A 15,212-nucleotide genomic window follows, 5' to 3' on the forward strand; every position below is an offset into this window, starting at 1 on the left:
CTGTAAATGATTGAGTCTTGACCAGACAATCCAGTGATCAACAGCATGAGCATCAATCAACGCAACTGGGATACGATGACGTGTGTCAGCCAAATCAGCGAGCCTGACCACCCGATCCCGATAGTCTTCATGGGATCGGGTGGTCAGGCTCGCTGATTTGGCTGACACACGTCTTTTACTGGTCGTACGATCGAGTGGTCAAGTTGATTGCGTGTTATTGTACCACGGCGGCATGCGCTCAGTATTGCCTGGACTAGACTCAATTATTTACAGATTATCATTATACAAGCGTACATATTTCAGTGCAGCGTTCGTTGAATTTCAATAAACATTTCTGTTGTGAAGGGCTTAGGATACCTACCCTAGTGTGGCATGGCACTCCGGCATTGTTGACATGAGTGTGTGGACCACAGAATAGATTATGTTGAAAAATACTCAGTATTCATCTGTATCAATGCAGTTTATCGGAGAGCGGAAGGTCTCGGGTTCGATCCCCGACCGCGTCATACCAAAAGACGTTCAAATGTGGTACTTGTTGGTCCCTGCCTGGCACTCGGCATTAATGGGTACAACAAGGACTGGTCGGCTCGGAGTCAGTATAATGTGTCTGAGTGGGGTATTCTTGCTTCACTGCGGCATGGTATCTCAGTGGGCTAGCACTATAAAACCGGCTTAAGTCCGGGCTAGTACAAGCAGCCGCACATACACACGCATGCACGTCGTCATATGAGCGAAATATTCTCGAGCACGACGTAAAACCCAATGTCACCTAACCTCACCTCAATGCAGTTTATCGAAGTCAGTTCGGACGTTTGTTTTCAGCCACCCTTCACATGTAGTTCTGGAGCGTGGACTACATTGGCCGCACTTGATATCCGGAAAATGTGGAACATCACTGGAACTCGTGGTCATTGTGAGTAAATGGAACGGTGGTAAATATGAAGATCTGGATTGTCATCGGGAGCATGGGGAAGGATTTTTAATATGAAGATCTGAAATGTCATCAGCAGTATGTGGAACAATGGTAAATATGACGATCTGGATTGTCATCAGGAGTAAGTTGAACGATGGTAAACATTAAGATCTGGATTGTCATTGAGAGATTGTGGAACAGTGGTAAATAAGAAGATCTGGATTGTCATTGAGAGATTGTGGAACAGTGGTAAATAGGAAGATCTGGATTGTCATTGGGAGTATGTGCAATGATGGAAAATATGAAGATCTGGATTGTCATTTGGAGTATGTGGAACAATGGTAACGAAGATCTGGATTGTCATTGGGAGTATGTGGAACAATGGTAATGAAGATCTGGATTGTCATTGGGAGTATGTGGAACAATGGTAATGAAGATCTGGATTGTCATTGGGAGTAAGTGGAACAATGGTAATGAAGATCTGGACTGTCATCGGGAATATGTGGAACAATGGTAATGAAGATTTGGATTGTCATTGGGTGTATGTGGGGCAATGTCAACGATGAAGATCTGGACTGTCATCGGGAATATGTGGAATGATGGTAAACATGAAGATCTGGATTGTCCTAGGGAGTATGTGAACGATGTTCACAATGAAGATCTGGATTGTCATTGAGAGATTGTACAACAATCCACTCTAGAATAATAGCGATACAATGTTACAACAGACAATAAACCATCAGTGTTAATTTTATTTTTATTACAAAAATATATTTACAAAATTTTGATCACAGCCTCTATTGAATACATTATATAACATCTTTATATCATAAGAGCACTTCAACAAAGTTAGAGAAATTGTTTACTCTAACTGTCGCCATGACAACACACTTAGAAGTCAAAGGATGAGTACATCCAGATTCTGGCAACCAAAAACCCTGCTGTCCTCACAAATTTTCAGTTTGTTAGCAGCATCATGACACTGCAGGAATATTTGTTAACCCATTTAAGTAAACAATACTAAATGTCTACTAGTAAGTTTAACCTCTCTGCATGCTGATTAATAAAACAGTATGACATTCGTAAGCCTAAGGTATACTAAGGAGTTACAGGTCAAATGTTACGAACGCTTTGTGGATCTGACCACAGTCTTTACATCTGTAAATTTCCTACTCCAAAATCCTATTTTATTTATTGTTTCATAATAAATCAATCAGACTTTTCACTAAAGCTCCCAAGAAAACACTGCAGTAAATGGTTAGTGTTGTTAAATATGTAAAACAAAAATTAAACATAAAATGTCAAATCACAACAATCCAGCTCTGAGAAAAAAAATAAATAAACAAATAAATAAATTCAGAGATCTCGTACACATTTAAGAATATTACCCTTCTATTCAAAATGACAATGCTTCTTCGTTCTCCAAAGCATGTTATCTCAGAGCAACTACATATGTCCAACTCAGCCCTACTCACAACCAACACAAGGTAGAAGCATTGGACAATGAAGGCCCAGAAAGATGGACCTTGTCCATACCTTCTGTGCAGCCAGACAACAGAATCTGATTTCCTCAACTGCTTTTCCCCCTATCAGATACTCATTGCAAGATGTTAGCATAAACTTATAGTTCAATAAGCAATTATTAACCTGACTACCATTGAACAGGGAACTGAAGTTGAGTTTCATGGTATGCAAGTGAAGTCCATTTTCCATTTGGATCAGAAAATTCACCAGCTTGACTCAACACATCTGTATAACTGATCACACCTTCCAGCCTTGCTGATGTGGACTGCACAAATTATGCAGATCCACATGTTCAGTTGTTAGGTCATCATTTTCAATAAGTTGGTTCAGCAGTACAGTTTCATTATTATGTTGGTGATGCATGCACATCAAATACTCGGTTTCTGCTGTATCAGCAAGATCAGTGTAAAGTACTCTGAGATAAAACACTACTGACCCTTAAAGGAAAGTGTTGCTCATTTGAAATGTCTGCCAACAGCAATGTCATAAAAAGCATTAGTACAATTGGGGCTGTACTGATTCACTTTGCTACACTTTATACCAGCACAACATGTATCTTCATATTAAAGTAATGATAGCATTAGGGGTAAAATGGTACGCTCTTACCACAGTACGGTACAAGGCCTTCGGTTCGGTATATGAGATATGGGTCCACTTGCACAAAGCGATCTTAGCGCTACAATGATCAATGATTGTAACTCCCATTCTCCAATATAGGCTTAAGATAGTCGTAGCGCTAAGATCGCTTTGTGCACATGGCCCCTGATCATAACGCAGAAAATTGACAACAAGAGCCAAACCTTACATTGCTTAATAACATGGGGGAAAATAACCAATCTTTCTTATTTTGAATGAACAAAACTGTCACTTTATGACTGGATAGAAGAATGGTACGAAAACCGAAAATACCGAATTTTTGGATTGCATTATGGTACACCGAACCAAAGGCAAAATATCGCGGTTCTACTAATACTGCGGTATACTGTTTCACCCCAAGATAGCATACCTGACTGTAAACCTATCAAGAGGACACACCACCACTAGGGGAGGCACAGTCAATCCTGGAAAAAAACCTAACAGTGTCATTCATTCAAAATAACAAGAGCTGTAAATGAGAGTAATTATTTACCCCTCAAAAAAAGATTGAGAAAATGTCTTCAACATAAAAATTTCATCGACACATTTCTAGATGCGGAGAGTGTCTTAAGGGATGAAAAACATTTATTTTTTGCCAATGCATGTTGTGACAGATTAACTACAGTAATATAAACGAATGTGATCCTTAACTTCTTTTGAGCAGTCTATATAAAGTTTCTGAAGCTGTTGTTGTTCAATATGAATGACACCATTTGTTTGGGGTTTTATCTGTATGTATACAACAGAAATAGGTATTGAATTATTTATCACCACATAAAGGTTGGTAATGGGAAGATACTTTAGTAACTCTTAACAATCCTAAAACAAAATCTGAAAAATGTTAGCCTTAATTTTTCTTTCTCCTCACTGAGTATCATTACTACACGAATCACGCACTGTGAAACAAAGAAATGTGAGTCCAAGGATAAATAGTAACCATGTGGTAACACTGTATGTTCGCCTTTTTTTCTCCTGTACGTTGCAATATGAGAAAATATTGTGCAGAATCAGGTTGATGCTATAGCTTTTGAGCCTTCACATTCAACAAAATCAGTGTCAGAGTGTCAACAAAATATGAGATAAAATCTCGGCGTGTTAAACAAAACAGACAACATCTTCTTTTGAAGAAAGCTGTGTCTGAGTATAGTGTAATATGTCAACAACAACTGCAAACATTCCATATAAATTAGTAATCAACAAAAACAAATTATCCACACTGGATAAGGTTTTAGGTTAGCATTTCACAACAATCAGCTGACCATATATCAATATTAAATATATCTGGAATATGCACTCCTACTGATGTGATTACTCAAAGTATCTAATGCTAGCATGTTAGCATAAACAAAATAGTATATGATGTCATTCTGCTCCATCAGTATTTAACTCTTGTATTGGTTTCATAAAAATATTTCATTGGAATATGTGCATTTTCTTTCAGTAATACCATTATTGGCACTAATATTCCTGTACTCTCTCTGGTGCCATGCCTATGACCTGGTTCAAAGGGATTCAGTTAAGTGGTAAATGAAATAGGTGGAAGTAACAGAACAAAACAGAAATATCAAGGCAAGGCATGTCAGCAATATTCAAAGGTATTCACTAACCGTACCATTGAGGCCTAATGTGTGATATGGTTGATGAATACGCATGAATTTTGACTAAAATGTCCTACAATCAAGGTAACTTTCATGCTTTACATAAAAATACACTTGAGCCATGATAACAGTGTCAAGAACATGCAGCACTTTCTAGGGCTGTCAGATTAGATCTTTAACCCTGTACAAATTTGCAAATGAAGCAAGAATGAGACAAGACATTGTCACATCTATTCAACACAAGACAATTAATTGTACATTTCTACATTAATAATCAATAAAGGCAAGATATGACACAGATCCACAACAAAATGCTTGGAGAAGTTTACATGAGTACAACACCGGTTTGGAGGGCTCAGTATAAGACAGGAGATCTCACATGAGTTGCATAGCACAAACTTGTTACCTCTTGTCAAATAGTGTTGACATGTTGTGTCAGTATCTCAACATCAATGTAATTTCTGTCACAGAAAGAGAAGAATTCAAGATTCAAGCAGAGCAAGGGACCAACCATTTTCAGATTCCGCCATATTGATTTTTCAGTAAGACTTTAACTACAAGTAATTACTTTCCCTAATAAATGAAGATTGATTAATATCTTTCAGATAAAATGTCATCAACATCCAGCGAGATGTTCACTGATCAGTTTCTGAAGTCATGCTTGACATTAAAATATTTTTTCACTAATTCATAATTAAGAATTTGCCTGAAAACACCAAGCACCTTCATCCCACCCCAGAACATGAATTGAATTATGCATGCTGTACATAAAAGCTTAGCTTTCTAATGTGTACTTCTATCTTGTATTAACATGCAACATATTGGTTCAGTGGTCCCTTATTTAATGAAGCCCTAACTGTTTGAAATCACCCACCCTCTTTACAGCATTTTATGCTGAAATTAATCTTAAAGGTTCAAGTCCCATTCAAGATTGCTGCACTTATAGAGTGACTGTATTGTAATGGATTCTGAAACAATTTGATGTTTCACGGTTGCCAATACTTATATTAATCCATCAGTTCAAAGGATCTATCTCATCGGAAGCACAGTTTTGCTACACAGGTGAAATAGTGAGGCAGTTTTGTTTTGATGCTGCTTTTAGCAATATTAAAGTACTATCCCAGCTGTTACTTGTGACACAGGTGAGAACACCATGACATGTGTGAATGGTGATGACACAACATATATGATTTTATCATAGAATTGATGAAAGGTCAGTTAAAGCTTGTTATCACTCACTACACCAATCATTACCACAAAATGTACCACATGAACACATAACAACTTGTTCTTTTGAAACCAAGGGATCTGTTTGTGTGTCAAATGCTCAATCCTAAATGGCCAATTTTAGTTGCTTCCTACACATAGTTTCATGCTGACAAAAGTGTACCACAAAGAACTGACATGTTAGTATTGAGATACGTTTTCAACACAAACACAACAACACATGTCTTGTGACCATACTCTCAACATTGGGGATTCTGGTCCTCCACATTGCTGGGGCTGGCTAAAATGATCGATAATCGGAAATATCGTTGACAGGATAAAAATATTAATGATTATCGATATGGAAATTGTGCCATCAACAATATCGTACAGAAACGATATTTGTGATCCAAAAATATTTATACTATGTTTAGAGTTTTAATTTACTGACACAACATACAAAGTTAAAACTTTAATCATTGGTTGCTTCTACGATATGTTCAGGAAGCTGTTTTGACAGTAATCTATGGATCAACATGTCACTACTCACCAGTGATGTGAAATATATTCAATTGCAGACATTTTGGCAGTTACTTCAGTGTTCGCGAATAGTGTCTGACCCTCTGACAAATCCGGCAGATTCTGGCCAACGGTCCGATAGAAGTCTACAACCCACCGGCCCCAGTGTCTGACTGTATATTTCACAATGACTTTGACTGAAGTTGTTATATGTGACATGTGACACTTGTTTGCTGTTTATTTTATCTTAATTTTTCTTATGTTTGTTAATAATTTCAATGCCAATTATAAGAAATGTTAAATCTGAAATGTGTGTTTAATTTTTTTCAGACAGACATCTTAAACTTACAGGACCCAATGTCCTGTTTCTTTGAAACACCATTCGTGAACACTGAGTTACTTCTGCGATATTTATCGATAATCAATTAATATTTAGTTACAATTACCCATCTTTATGATCTAATATCCATAGCCAGCCCTACAAATTGCATATCTGTCTATTTTCATGGGATTTAATGAATAATTAATCCTTCAATCAAACCACTTTGGCCACGCCACGAAAGATAACATTTGTTGTGACCTTTGCTGTAAGTGAGTGAGTGTGTTTGGTTTAACGCCGCTTAGAACAATATTTCAGTTATATCACGACATAACCATCACTGTGATCATGTTATTGAACCCTGATTAATTTTCGATTATTATGTCCATAAATCAATCACACCTATAACCTGTGACGATCCATGTTAGAATTGATCTTCAGTAACCCATGCTTGTCGTAAGAGGCAACTAACGGGATCGGGTGGTTGACACGTCACTGTATCATAATTGCGTAGATCGATGCTGATGTTGTTGATCACTGGATTGTCTGGTCCAGACTCGATTATTTACAGACCGCCGCCATATAGCTGGAATATTGCTGAGTGCGGCGTAAAAATAAACTCACTCACTCAATCAATCACACCTGTATTTGGGAAGCCAACATGTGAATTCCAAACTGACATCTACGTCTTTACCAATACATACTAAATTATTCATGTTGAACTCAGTAATGAACTGTTTACTTCTGCTGTAAATCTCTGCATCATGCTTTAAGACACATTTGTAATTATTTATTAATTGTCTTTCTAAACACCCAAAAGGGAGAAGGCAAAATTGAAAAAAAAATCATTTGTTGAGAGGGTTTATGTTAGATAAACATAAAGAAAATACTCTTAACATATATGTAATTATCTACTTTACCACAGGCTCGCTCAAGAAGCAAAAAAGGCTGTTTGTCCTAAATATCTACCAGGTAACTGAGGAGACTTGAGTACACAGGCTAAACAGTATAATAGCTTTAGGATACAAAATAATTCTTCTCAATAACAATTACACAAATACGAAAACAAAAACTGCAAACAAGGAGCCACTCAAACTATGTGATGGCAACCATCGGCAGTATTTAACTAAATTAAACATACATGGCTTTTCACTCTAAACAACAGGTTGTCAGCACTGATTGAATAACTAAACATTGATCCTATGCATGCAGCCAATGTGCACATCAAATAATATTAAATAATCTCGGGTCTTTCGGAACTAGCTTTAGGAGATAGGGTAACCTACACATAAAAGCATCACTACACCCTGACATGGATTAGCCAACTGCTGGTGAGCGAAATTATTGCCAAAAAGGGCTTTAAACATAATACCCCTTTCAGTAATATACTGTATCTGCCATACTAAGGGATTGGGTGGGGTTGGTATTGAATACATGACTGGGACGAAAGGGCTGGGGGAGTCACCAAATTTTATCAGAGCTGTACGATGGTCTTGAAGAAATGGTACAGTTGTTTGTCTGAATGATATTAAGGGATTGCTCATGTATATAAGGGGTAGGAAGTGTCTTGAGAAAAAAAATACAGCAAGCGCCCCTGACAAACCTCTAGACCAGTATGTAATCTCAATAAGCTCCCTCATGTAAGAGTGAGTGAGTTCAGCTTTACGCCGCACTCAGCAATATTCCAGCTATATGGCGGCAGTCTGTAAATTAATAGAGTCTGGACCAGACAATCCAGTGATCACCAACATGGGCATTGATCTGTGAAATTGGGAACCGATGATATGTGTCAACCAAGCCAGCGAGCCTGACCACCAGATACTGTTAGTCGCCTCTTACGACAAGCATGGGTTACTGAAGGTAACCCGGACCTTCACGGGTCTCATGTAAGAGAGAGAGTTTACATATACATATACTCTTGTGTACATTACTCATCTTTAAAAGATAATAGAAGGGCTGCACATCTGTTATAAAAGGTTTCAGTTCTATAGACAGTTTATTCTCAACCCCTCTGTCTTAGAAAACATATGTACCGGTAACTTGTAGTGTATGGTTTTAATAGGCACCATGGCAAATATGACTTTTATTATGTTAACTAAACAGCGCAGTGTGGGGAAACAGTGTCTTCAAAAATAAATGAAAATATTCAATTAACATCAGTTCTAATATTGTAATATTCTAATGTGAAAATAAAATAAATAACCACCCCTCCAAAACGAAATGGAAAACAGAAAAATGTCTATTCCTCTTGAGGTTCTTACAAACTTGACGGAGGAAGTTTGTATATTTGAAAGCACTAATGAGTAGTATTGTTAGGGTAAACCCATTCTATACTTCACAGTGTGAGGAAGGCGCCACATGACCTGCCAGGTATATGTTGTCATAGAGATGACCTGCTAAGTCATTACTCACTTCACCCGCAGCTCGACATGTGTTTTTGATAAACTCTCGCTTGGACATCTTGTTCTTGACGTGCGGTGATGCTAAATCCACAGACAGCATAATGAGTGAGAAGCACAACATGAACACTGTGTCTGGAATTAAACATATAAGGATTATAGTCAATGAGTGGGGTTTCACATTGCTTTGATTGTTTGTCTTACTGTCAAAAAACCTGGCAAATTTTGTGAAAGATGCTGCCAGTCTACGATCGTCATATCTTTAAAATTTAGGAAATGCAGCACCAATTGTAAATATTTGCATGTAATATGTATGTGGGCCTGAGGCCTTATTACTGAAATAAATGACTTGAAATTGATTGTTTGTTTGTTTTTGTATAACACAACACTCAGCAATTTCCTAGCTATATGACAACAGCCTGAAAATAATCGAGTCTGGACCAGACAATCCAGTGATCGATCAGCATCGATCTATGTGACTGGTGTGAGATGACATGCATCAATCAAGTCAACGAACCTGACCACCCAATCCTGTTAGTCGCCTCTTATGACCAGCATGGGTTATAACAGACCAATTCTAACCTGGATCTTCACAGATATGTCGCTTTGATTAGTACTCTACTTACATCACAGTGCGTGGGCGGTGGGGTAGCCTAGTGGACTGGTTAAAGCATTGTCTGATCCAGGCTCAGTTATTTACATACTACTGTAACACCGAAGACCGGGTTCGATTCCCAACATGGATACAATGTGTGAAGCCCATTTCTGGTGTCCTGATTTTACCCTATTGATATTGCTGCAATATGGCTGGATGTTGAATGGTAACATTCCTGGTAAAACCATAGCCTCGCTTACTCAGTCACTTACATGACTGTGTGTCAGACTCGTGGACATGGTTGATGTATAGTTATAGTATCGATCTACGCTATTGGGATACAATGAGTGAGTGAGTTTAGTTTTAAGCCACACTCAGCAATATTCCAGCTATATGGCGGCATTCTGTAAATAATCGAGTCAGGGCCAGACAATCTGGGATACGATGATATGTGTCAACCAAGTCAGCGAGCATAAGTTTGAACCTGACAAACTAGATATGGACATCATGAGCAACACCCAGTGCCATAAAGGTAAAATGATACAAAATCCTTGTAGCTGCCTGTTGAAACAAGCTAAGGAGCACTACTAACCTTGAATAACCAACAGGGGATAGGATTGTTTACCTTGGCTGAGACCAATCTGTGGGTTACAAGCCACAAACTGTTGGGAGAATTTCTCAATGACTTCTGTCAGGTAGTTCCCGCGCTGAGTAGGGGCAGAGAACTCTGTGAAAAACTTCCTCAAAGCGTTGGGTAAAAACTGGCCTTGGAAATTCTGTAGTTTTACTAAATTTTCCAGAACATCTCGCCTGAAATAGTATATGAAGTACATTACTAAGTTAGCCTAAGGATCATTAGAGCTCACAAAAACTTTGTAATTCATGATTTACTTGAAGTATGTAACAACAGTGTAGAATGATATGAAGACAATACCGTTCAAATTCAGACTAATACTTCCACTAAGTTAAAAGAAGAGACCTTACATTAAAATCCAAAAACTTTTGAGACATTCCTTTCACAAAGTGCATTTTGACACCTAATAGAAAATAGTCCAAGAACCTCTTCATTTTCAGAAACTGAAGCAATCGAGACATGCTAAACATGCTTAAGGGCTGTAGACTTGCTTGGGATTTTACCAGATATTTGGTTTGAGAGTTTACCATTATACATAATAAATTTATAATTGTAGACTGTAGTAACATGAACATTATACTGACCTGCCATCAAGAAACTGGCGTTTCCGGACTGGCCATATTTTTTTGGTGGTATGAAGGAACCGGGCTATCTCTTCAGGGTCATCATCTAGTATCTCATGCTCGAACAAGTAGTTCATTCCCTGATAACAAAAAACATCACTTACTTAAACAAGGTGGCACCTGGCAGATACTGTATATACTCATGGAAACAAATATGGGAACACATGAAGTACAAGTTTTCCTTTATTTATTTCCAGATTTTCACCCACAGTGCAATACATAACTTGTGAAGAAATCTGGAAAAGAATTAAGGAACACTTGTACTTGCATGTGTTCCTATATTCGTTTCCATGAGTGTATATCAGTTGGTCAGCTATTGCCATGAGATTGATGTTCTGACTATAATAGGAGACATTGCTTACCCTTTCTCTTAGATGAAATACTTTATGCTGATACTGAATTACTACTGCAAAGACAGTCTGTATTTGAAAGAATAAAGTGCCACTGCAGACAACAAAGAGAGAAAAAATATAATAATTTCTGCAAAAGATAATGTTGAGTGAGTGAGTTAAGTTTTACGCCACTTTTAACAATATTCCAGCAATTTCATGGCGAGGGATACCAGAAATGGTTTTCACACATTGTACCCATGTGGGGAATCGAACCCAGATCTTCGGCGTCACGAGCGAACGCTTGAACCACTAGGCTACCCCACCGCCTCTAGATAATGTTGAATCTGCAATCATTTTCTCATTGTTGAAACTGTGACAAACAAAGCTAATCAAAGTTAAAGGGATAGAAATTAACCCAGATTTAAAAGCTTGTATACTGTTAACACACAGCAATACACTCCGAACTGTTTGAAATTCTATTCTCCTTAAGGATTCCTGTAATGTGGACAGTAGGGTTGGTGCTAATTTCCATTGCTATAAAAAAAGTCGGCATAACTGACCTCATAAGGCTCTCCATTGAAAGTGAGTGAGGCTTCATCCAGCAGGAGAAATAATCTCTTGAAAGAAAAGTCTGGAATGTTGCGAGCCCTCCTGTAAACACTGGTGTATCCCCACTGACCCTTGCACAGGCTGAAAACAAACACTGAACACACTAATGTGATGATATTACATAATTTCAATCATTACAATATCCATCACTTTGATGATGCACTATCATCAGATGTGTCATACAGGGTTTGCCTGCAACAGACGAAACACTGAATGCATTGAATGGTTTGTGCTCAACTTAGTAAAAGACAATCAAGAGGTTAGAAAAACATGAGGTGTTTTTCAATGAACAAACAAACACAGACTTGTATGCTTGAAGAGTGACACAGGGCATACACAATATACTCAGCAACCAAACACATTTATGATAGACATTAAGGCCGTGACAGGTTAAAATCAATGCCTGTTTAAAAAAGCGATTACTGATCAGAGTTTGATCTAAACAGCACACAAAACAAAAGTCATTTCTCTTTACCAAAAACACACTAAGTCATAGCACTAATAATTTCTTGATATTGTAGAATGTTTCTCCATTCCATACTCACCCTTGCCATAAAAACTCATCATTTCCAAGGTGTCCCCAAACACAAGAGGCTAAACAGAGATCGGTTGGGTTCAGGTAGGACAGCACAGTCAACCCAAGTTCAGGGGGTAAAGAATCAAGGTCTGGAAAACCCTCACACTTCAAGACACTCCGTCTCTTCACCCCTGCACAATCTAACTGATTCACCTCATGCAGGCGCCTTAGCATCTGACCCATAACACCTATCAGCGGACCTCTCTACTGGCTGAGATGAGGAGTCAAGAGCATCCACGCACTTGTTAGAATTCCATCTGAAAATAATGGCAAAGTTATCAAAGTTGCCACTGAAAGAAACAGACTATATGGTGGCTATAATATTCTTTGACATCCCTATATCTAGTTAGGACACTGCAGTCTATTTTCTCATGCACTTAATCAACATATTTCTCTAGGACCACGATGACCGTGGTGTATGATGTATGGTATTGGTAGTGAGGTAGATTCACAGCGAACTTTTAAGTAGTTCTGTTTCGTCATATTTAAGTTGTCATACCATAGCGTAGACTAATTACCAAGTACTGAAATCATTACATTGGCACAGGAGATCTCTTAATACAAACATCATTTCTAAATAGCATTCACTATCCTCAATCGATAGAGGTGTGGGTGGGATTCCAGACTGTCAGACTGTTTCAAATATTGTTTTACCATCAAAAATCGTTTTTCGGGAAGAAAAACTAGAACAACTCACGACAGCGCGTCAAAAGTTCACATACCTTGCTAATCATTTCATGAATGCAAATGATAGCTGTGTTTGTAGAAATGCCCACGATTCATGATTTATTTTATGCTTTTGGTTTGTAAACATTTCCAACAACCTCAAATTGACGTGGAACAGGACCGAAGACGTAGGAAAGAAGGTATTCTCATTGGTCAAAATTCAAGGGAGCAGTCATTGTTGCACCTTGTTTGTTTACATTTTCTTCTCACCACTAGATTGTGCAATCGTAATAAAGGAAATCCATATATCTGGGCTTTCTGGTCGCAAATTACACTTTTTGAATGGTTTTAATAATCGCCCCTAACAAAAGACGTTCTCAAAATGTTATCTCATTTGAAACACGTCTATAAATCGTGTTTAAATTTCAAAATTGTAATTGTGTCACAGTATACGTTTTTACCAAGAATGAAAAACATGATACAGAAAAAAAAATTGGAAACATAATAACAGTACATAAATAATCAGAATGGATGTATCATGACTTTGTAAGTAGGTTTTCATGAAATGGTCTTTTATTGCATCCCAATTCTTGACTTAAGTCTTCAAAGATACCCATTTGTCCAGATAGTGAGGACATTTGTAAATTACCTGAAAATGTGTTTGATTTATTTGATCGGTTGAATAACCCCATCTGAGGTTTACATATAAAGGTTAGGACTGAGTTTATGCTACCTTGATATCGTTTCGATAAATTCGTTCTGTCAATTTCAGCAATGTGTGATTGCATTTTACTGTTAAAGTAGAATCAGTCATTCAGATAAAAACATCAGTGATATTTTCAGACTATTTGTAAATGACTGAGATTATGTTTTCATTAATTGTGTATAAAGTGAAAAACTGACAGAAACGTATGTTGACACTCCATAAAATATTTCCTAGTGTCTGCCAAACCTACATTTAAAGAATCTCAGGGATATTTCATAATTCTTCGATTACTTCATTCAAGTTCTGTCTTTCGATTTTATTAAAGTTCAGACAAAATAAAAACAACAACTGACTTTACAAATTTTGCACCAGCTAGATGAATTTCAAATAATTCATTACTATTAACAAGTTGCGTCTGATGGCTCAAGGTAACCGAAACTCGAGATAAGTCGGAACAAACTAGTGGTCGATAATATGGGCAACGTTAGCTAGAGCGTAATGACGTCATGGGTGAGAACGTGATGAGATGAACGTGTTCAGACTAGTTTCCTGAGTATGCTGCGCTTGTGCTTCATACCTCGGGAACCAGGCTGTATAACGTACTTCTGTTTTATAATGGGATCTAGTCAAATGGGCCGAAGAACAAAAGGGCCGAGACCCAAGTGCCAAATCAAATGGGCCGATGGAAAAAGTCAAATGAGCGGTGGTGAAAGTCAAATGGGCCGTGAAAAAATGTCAAAACGGTCTTATTCTTAGTCATATGGGATGAACAAAAAAAAGTTTTCGGCCCTTTTTTCGGCCTTTTTGACTTTGGATTTCGACCCATTTGACTTTTGGCCTCGCCCCATTTGACTTTTTTTCGACCCTTTTGACTACAACCCTTTTATAATATATGATAATTGTATGATCCCCTGGAAGTTGAGACTGAACAATACGATGATAGAGGGAAATTTGTTACAAAGCGCCAAGAGCTTTGGGCAGCTGAGCTGAGCTGGATATTGGCGCTATACAAATATCATATAATATAATGATCGCTCTGTAGAATGAGACCAGGACTGAGGAGTATTGAACAGGTTGTGTACGGCCCGTCAAACTAAGGCTCGCACGCTGTGAACATATGTGGGGATCAGATGTCAATCGTGTATAGACTGTTGGAAAGTTTGATGTATCATTGTCTTGTCAACCCGGGAGTAGAGCAAACCATCGTGCGGACCATCAAATCAGGCGATATTTTACGAGCGCTCTCATAAGTTACATCTCTTCGCGAAAACCAAAGAGAATGGGGCAAATCAGGGAATGGTGATTTTTGTGTGTGTGTAAACTGGTTCGTTGGTTATCATTATAAAATAAACTGAT

At 37.9% G+C, this 15,212-nt stretch overlaps 1 protein-coding gene across 1 annotated transcript; it reads right to left on the bottom strand.

The window, feature by feature from the left end:
- Positions 1-8,535: 8,535 nt before the first annotated feature.
- Positions 8,536-13,349, bottom strand: LOC124285342 (F-box only protein 8-like). Its single transcript, XM_046721589.1, has 6 exons — positions 13,207-13,349; positions 12,453-12,741; positions 11,859-11,988; positions 10,928-11,046; positions 10,335-10,519; positions 8,536-9,249 (listed from the first exon to the last, which is right to left on the bottom strand). Exons 2-6 carry the CDS (start codon positions 12,665-12,667, stop codon positions 9,044-9,046), a joined length of 855 nt encoding a protein of 284 aa, XP_046577545.1. The 5' UTR covers positions 12,668-12,741; positions 13,207-13,349; the 3' UTR covers positions 8,536-9,043.
- Between the last annotated feature and the right edge of the window lie 1,863 nt (positions 13,350-15,212).

This window comes from Haliotis rubra, unplaced genomic scaffold, assembly GCF_003918875.1.
Source record: "Haliotis rubra isolate DU_JTF1 unplaced genomic scaffold, ASM391887v1 Scf1, whole genome shotgun sequence".
Classification (NCBI taxonomy): Eukaryota; Metazoa; Mollusca; class Gastropoda; order Lepetellida; family Haliotidae; genus Haliotis; species Haliotis rubra.

Bases quoted from the DNA above. Each gene is read 5' to 3' on its own strand.
- LOC124285342 (XM_046721589.1), bottom strand. From the start codon at position 12,667: ATGGGTCAGATGCTAAGGCGCCTGCATGAGGTGAATCAGTTAGATTGT. The intron at 11,047-11,858 runs GTCAGTTATGCC...TTTTGTTATCAG, and splicing joins TCAATGGAGAGCCTTATGAG to GGAATGAACTACTTGTTCGA. The intron at 9,250-10,334 runs GTAAACAATCCT...GTTTAATTCCAG, and splicing joins ACAGATTGGTCTCAGCCAAG to ACACAGTGTTCATGTTGTGC.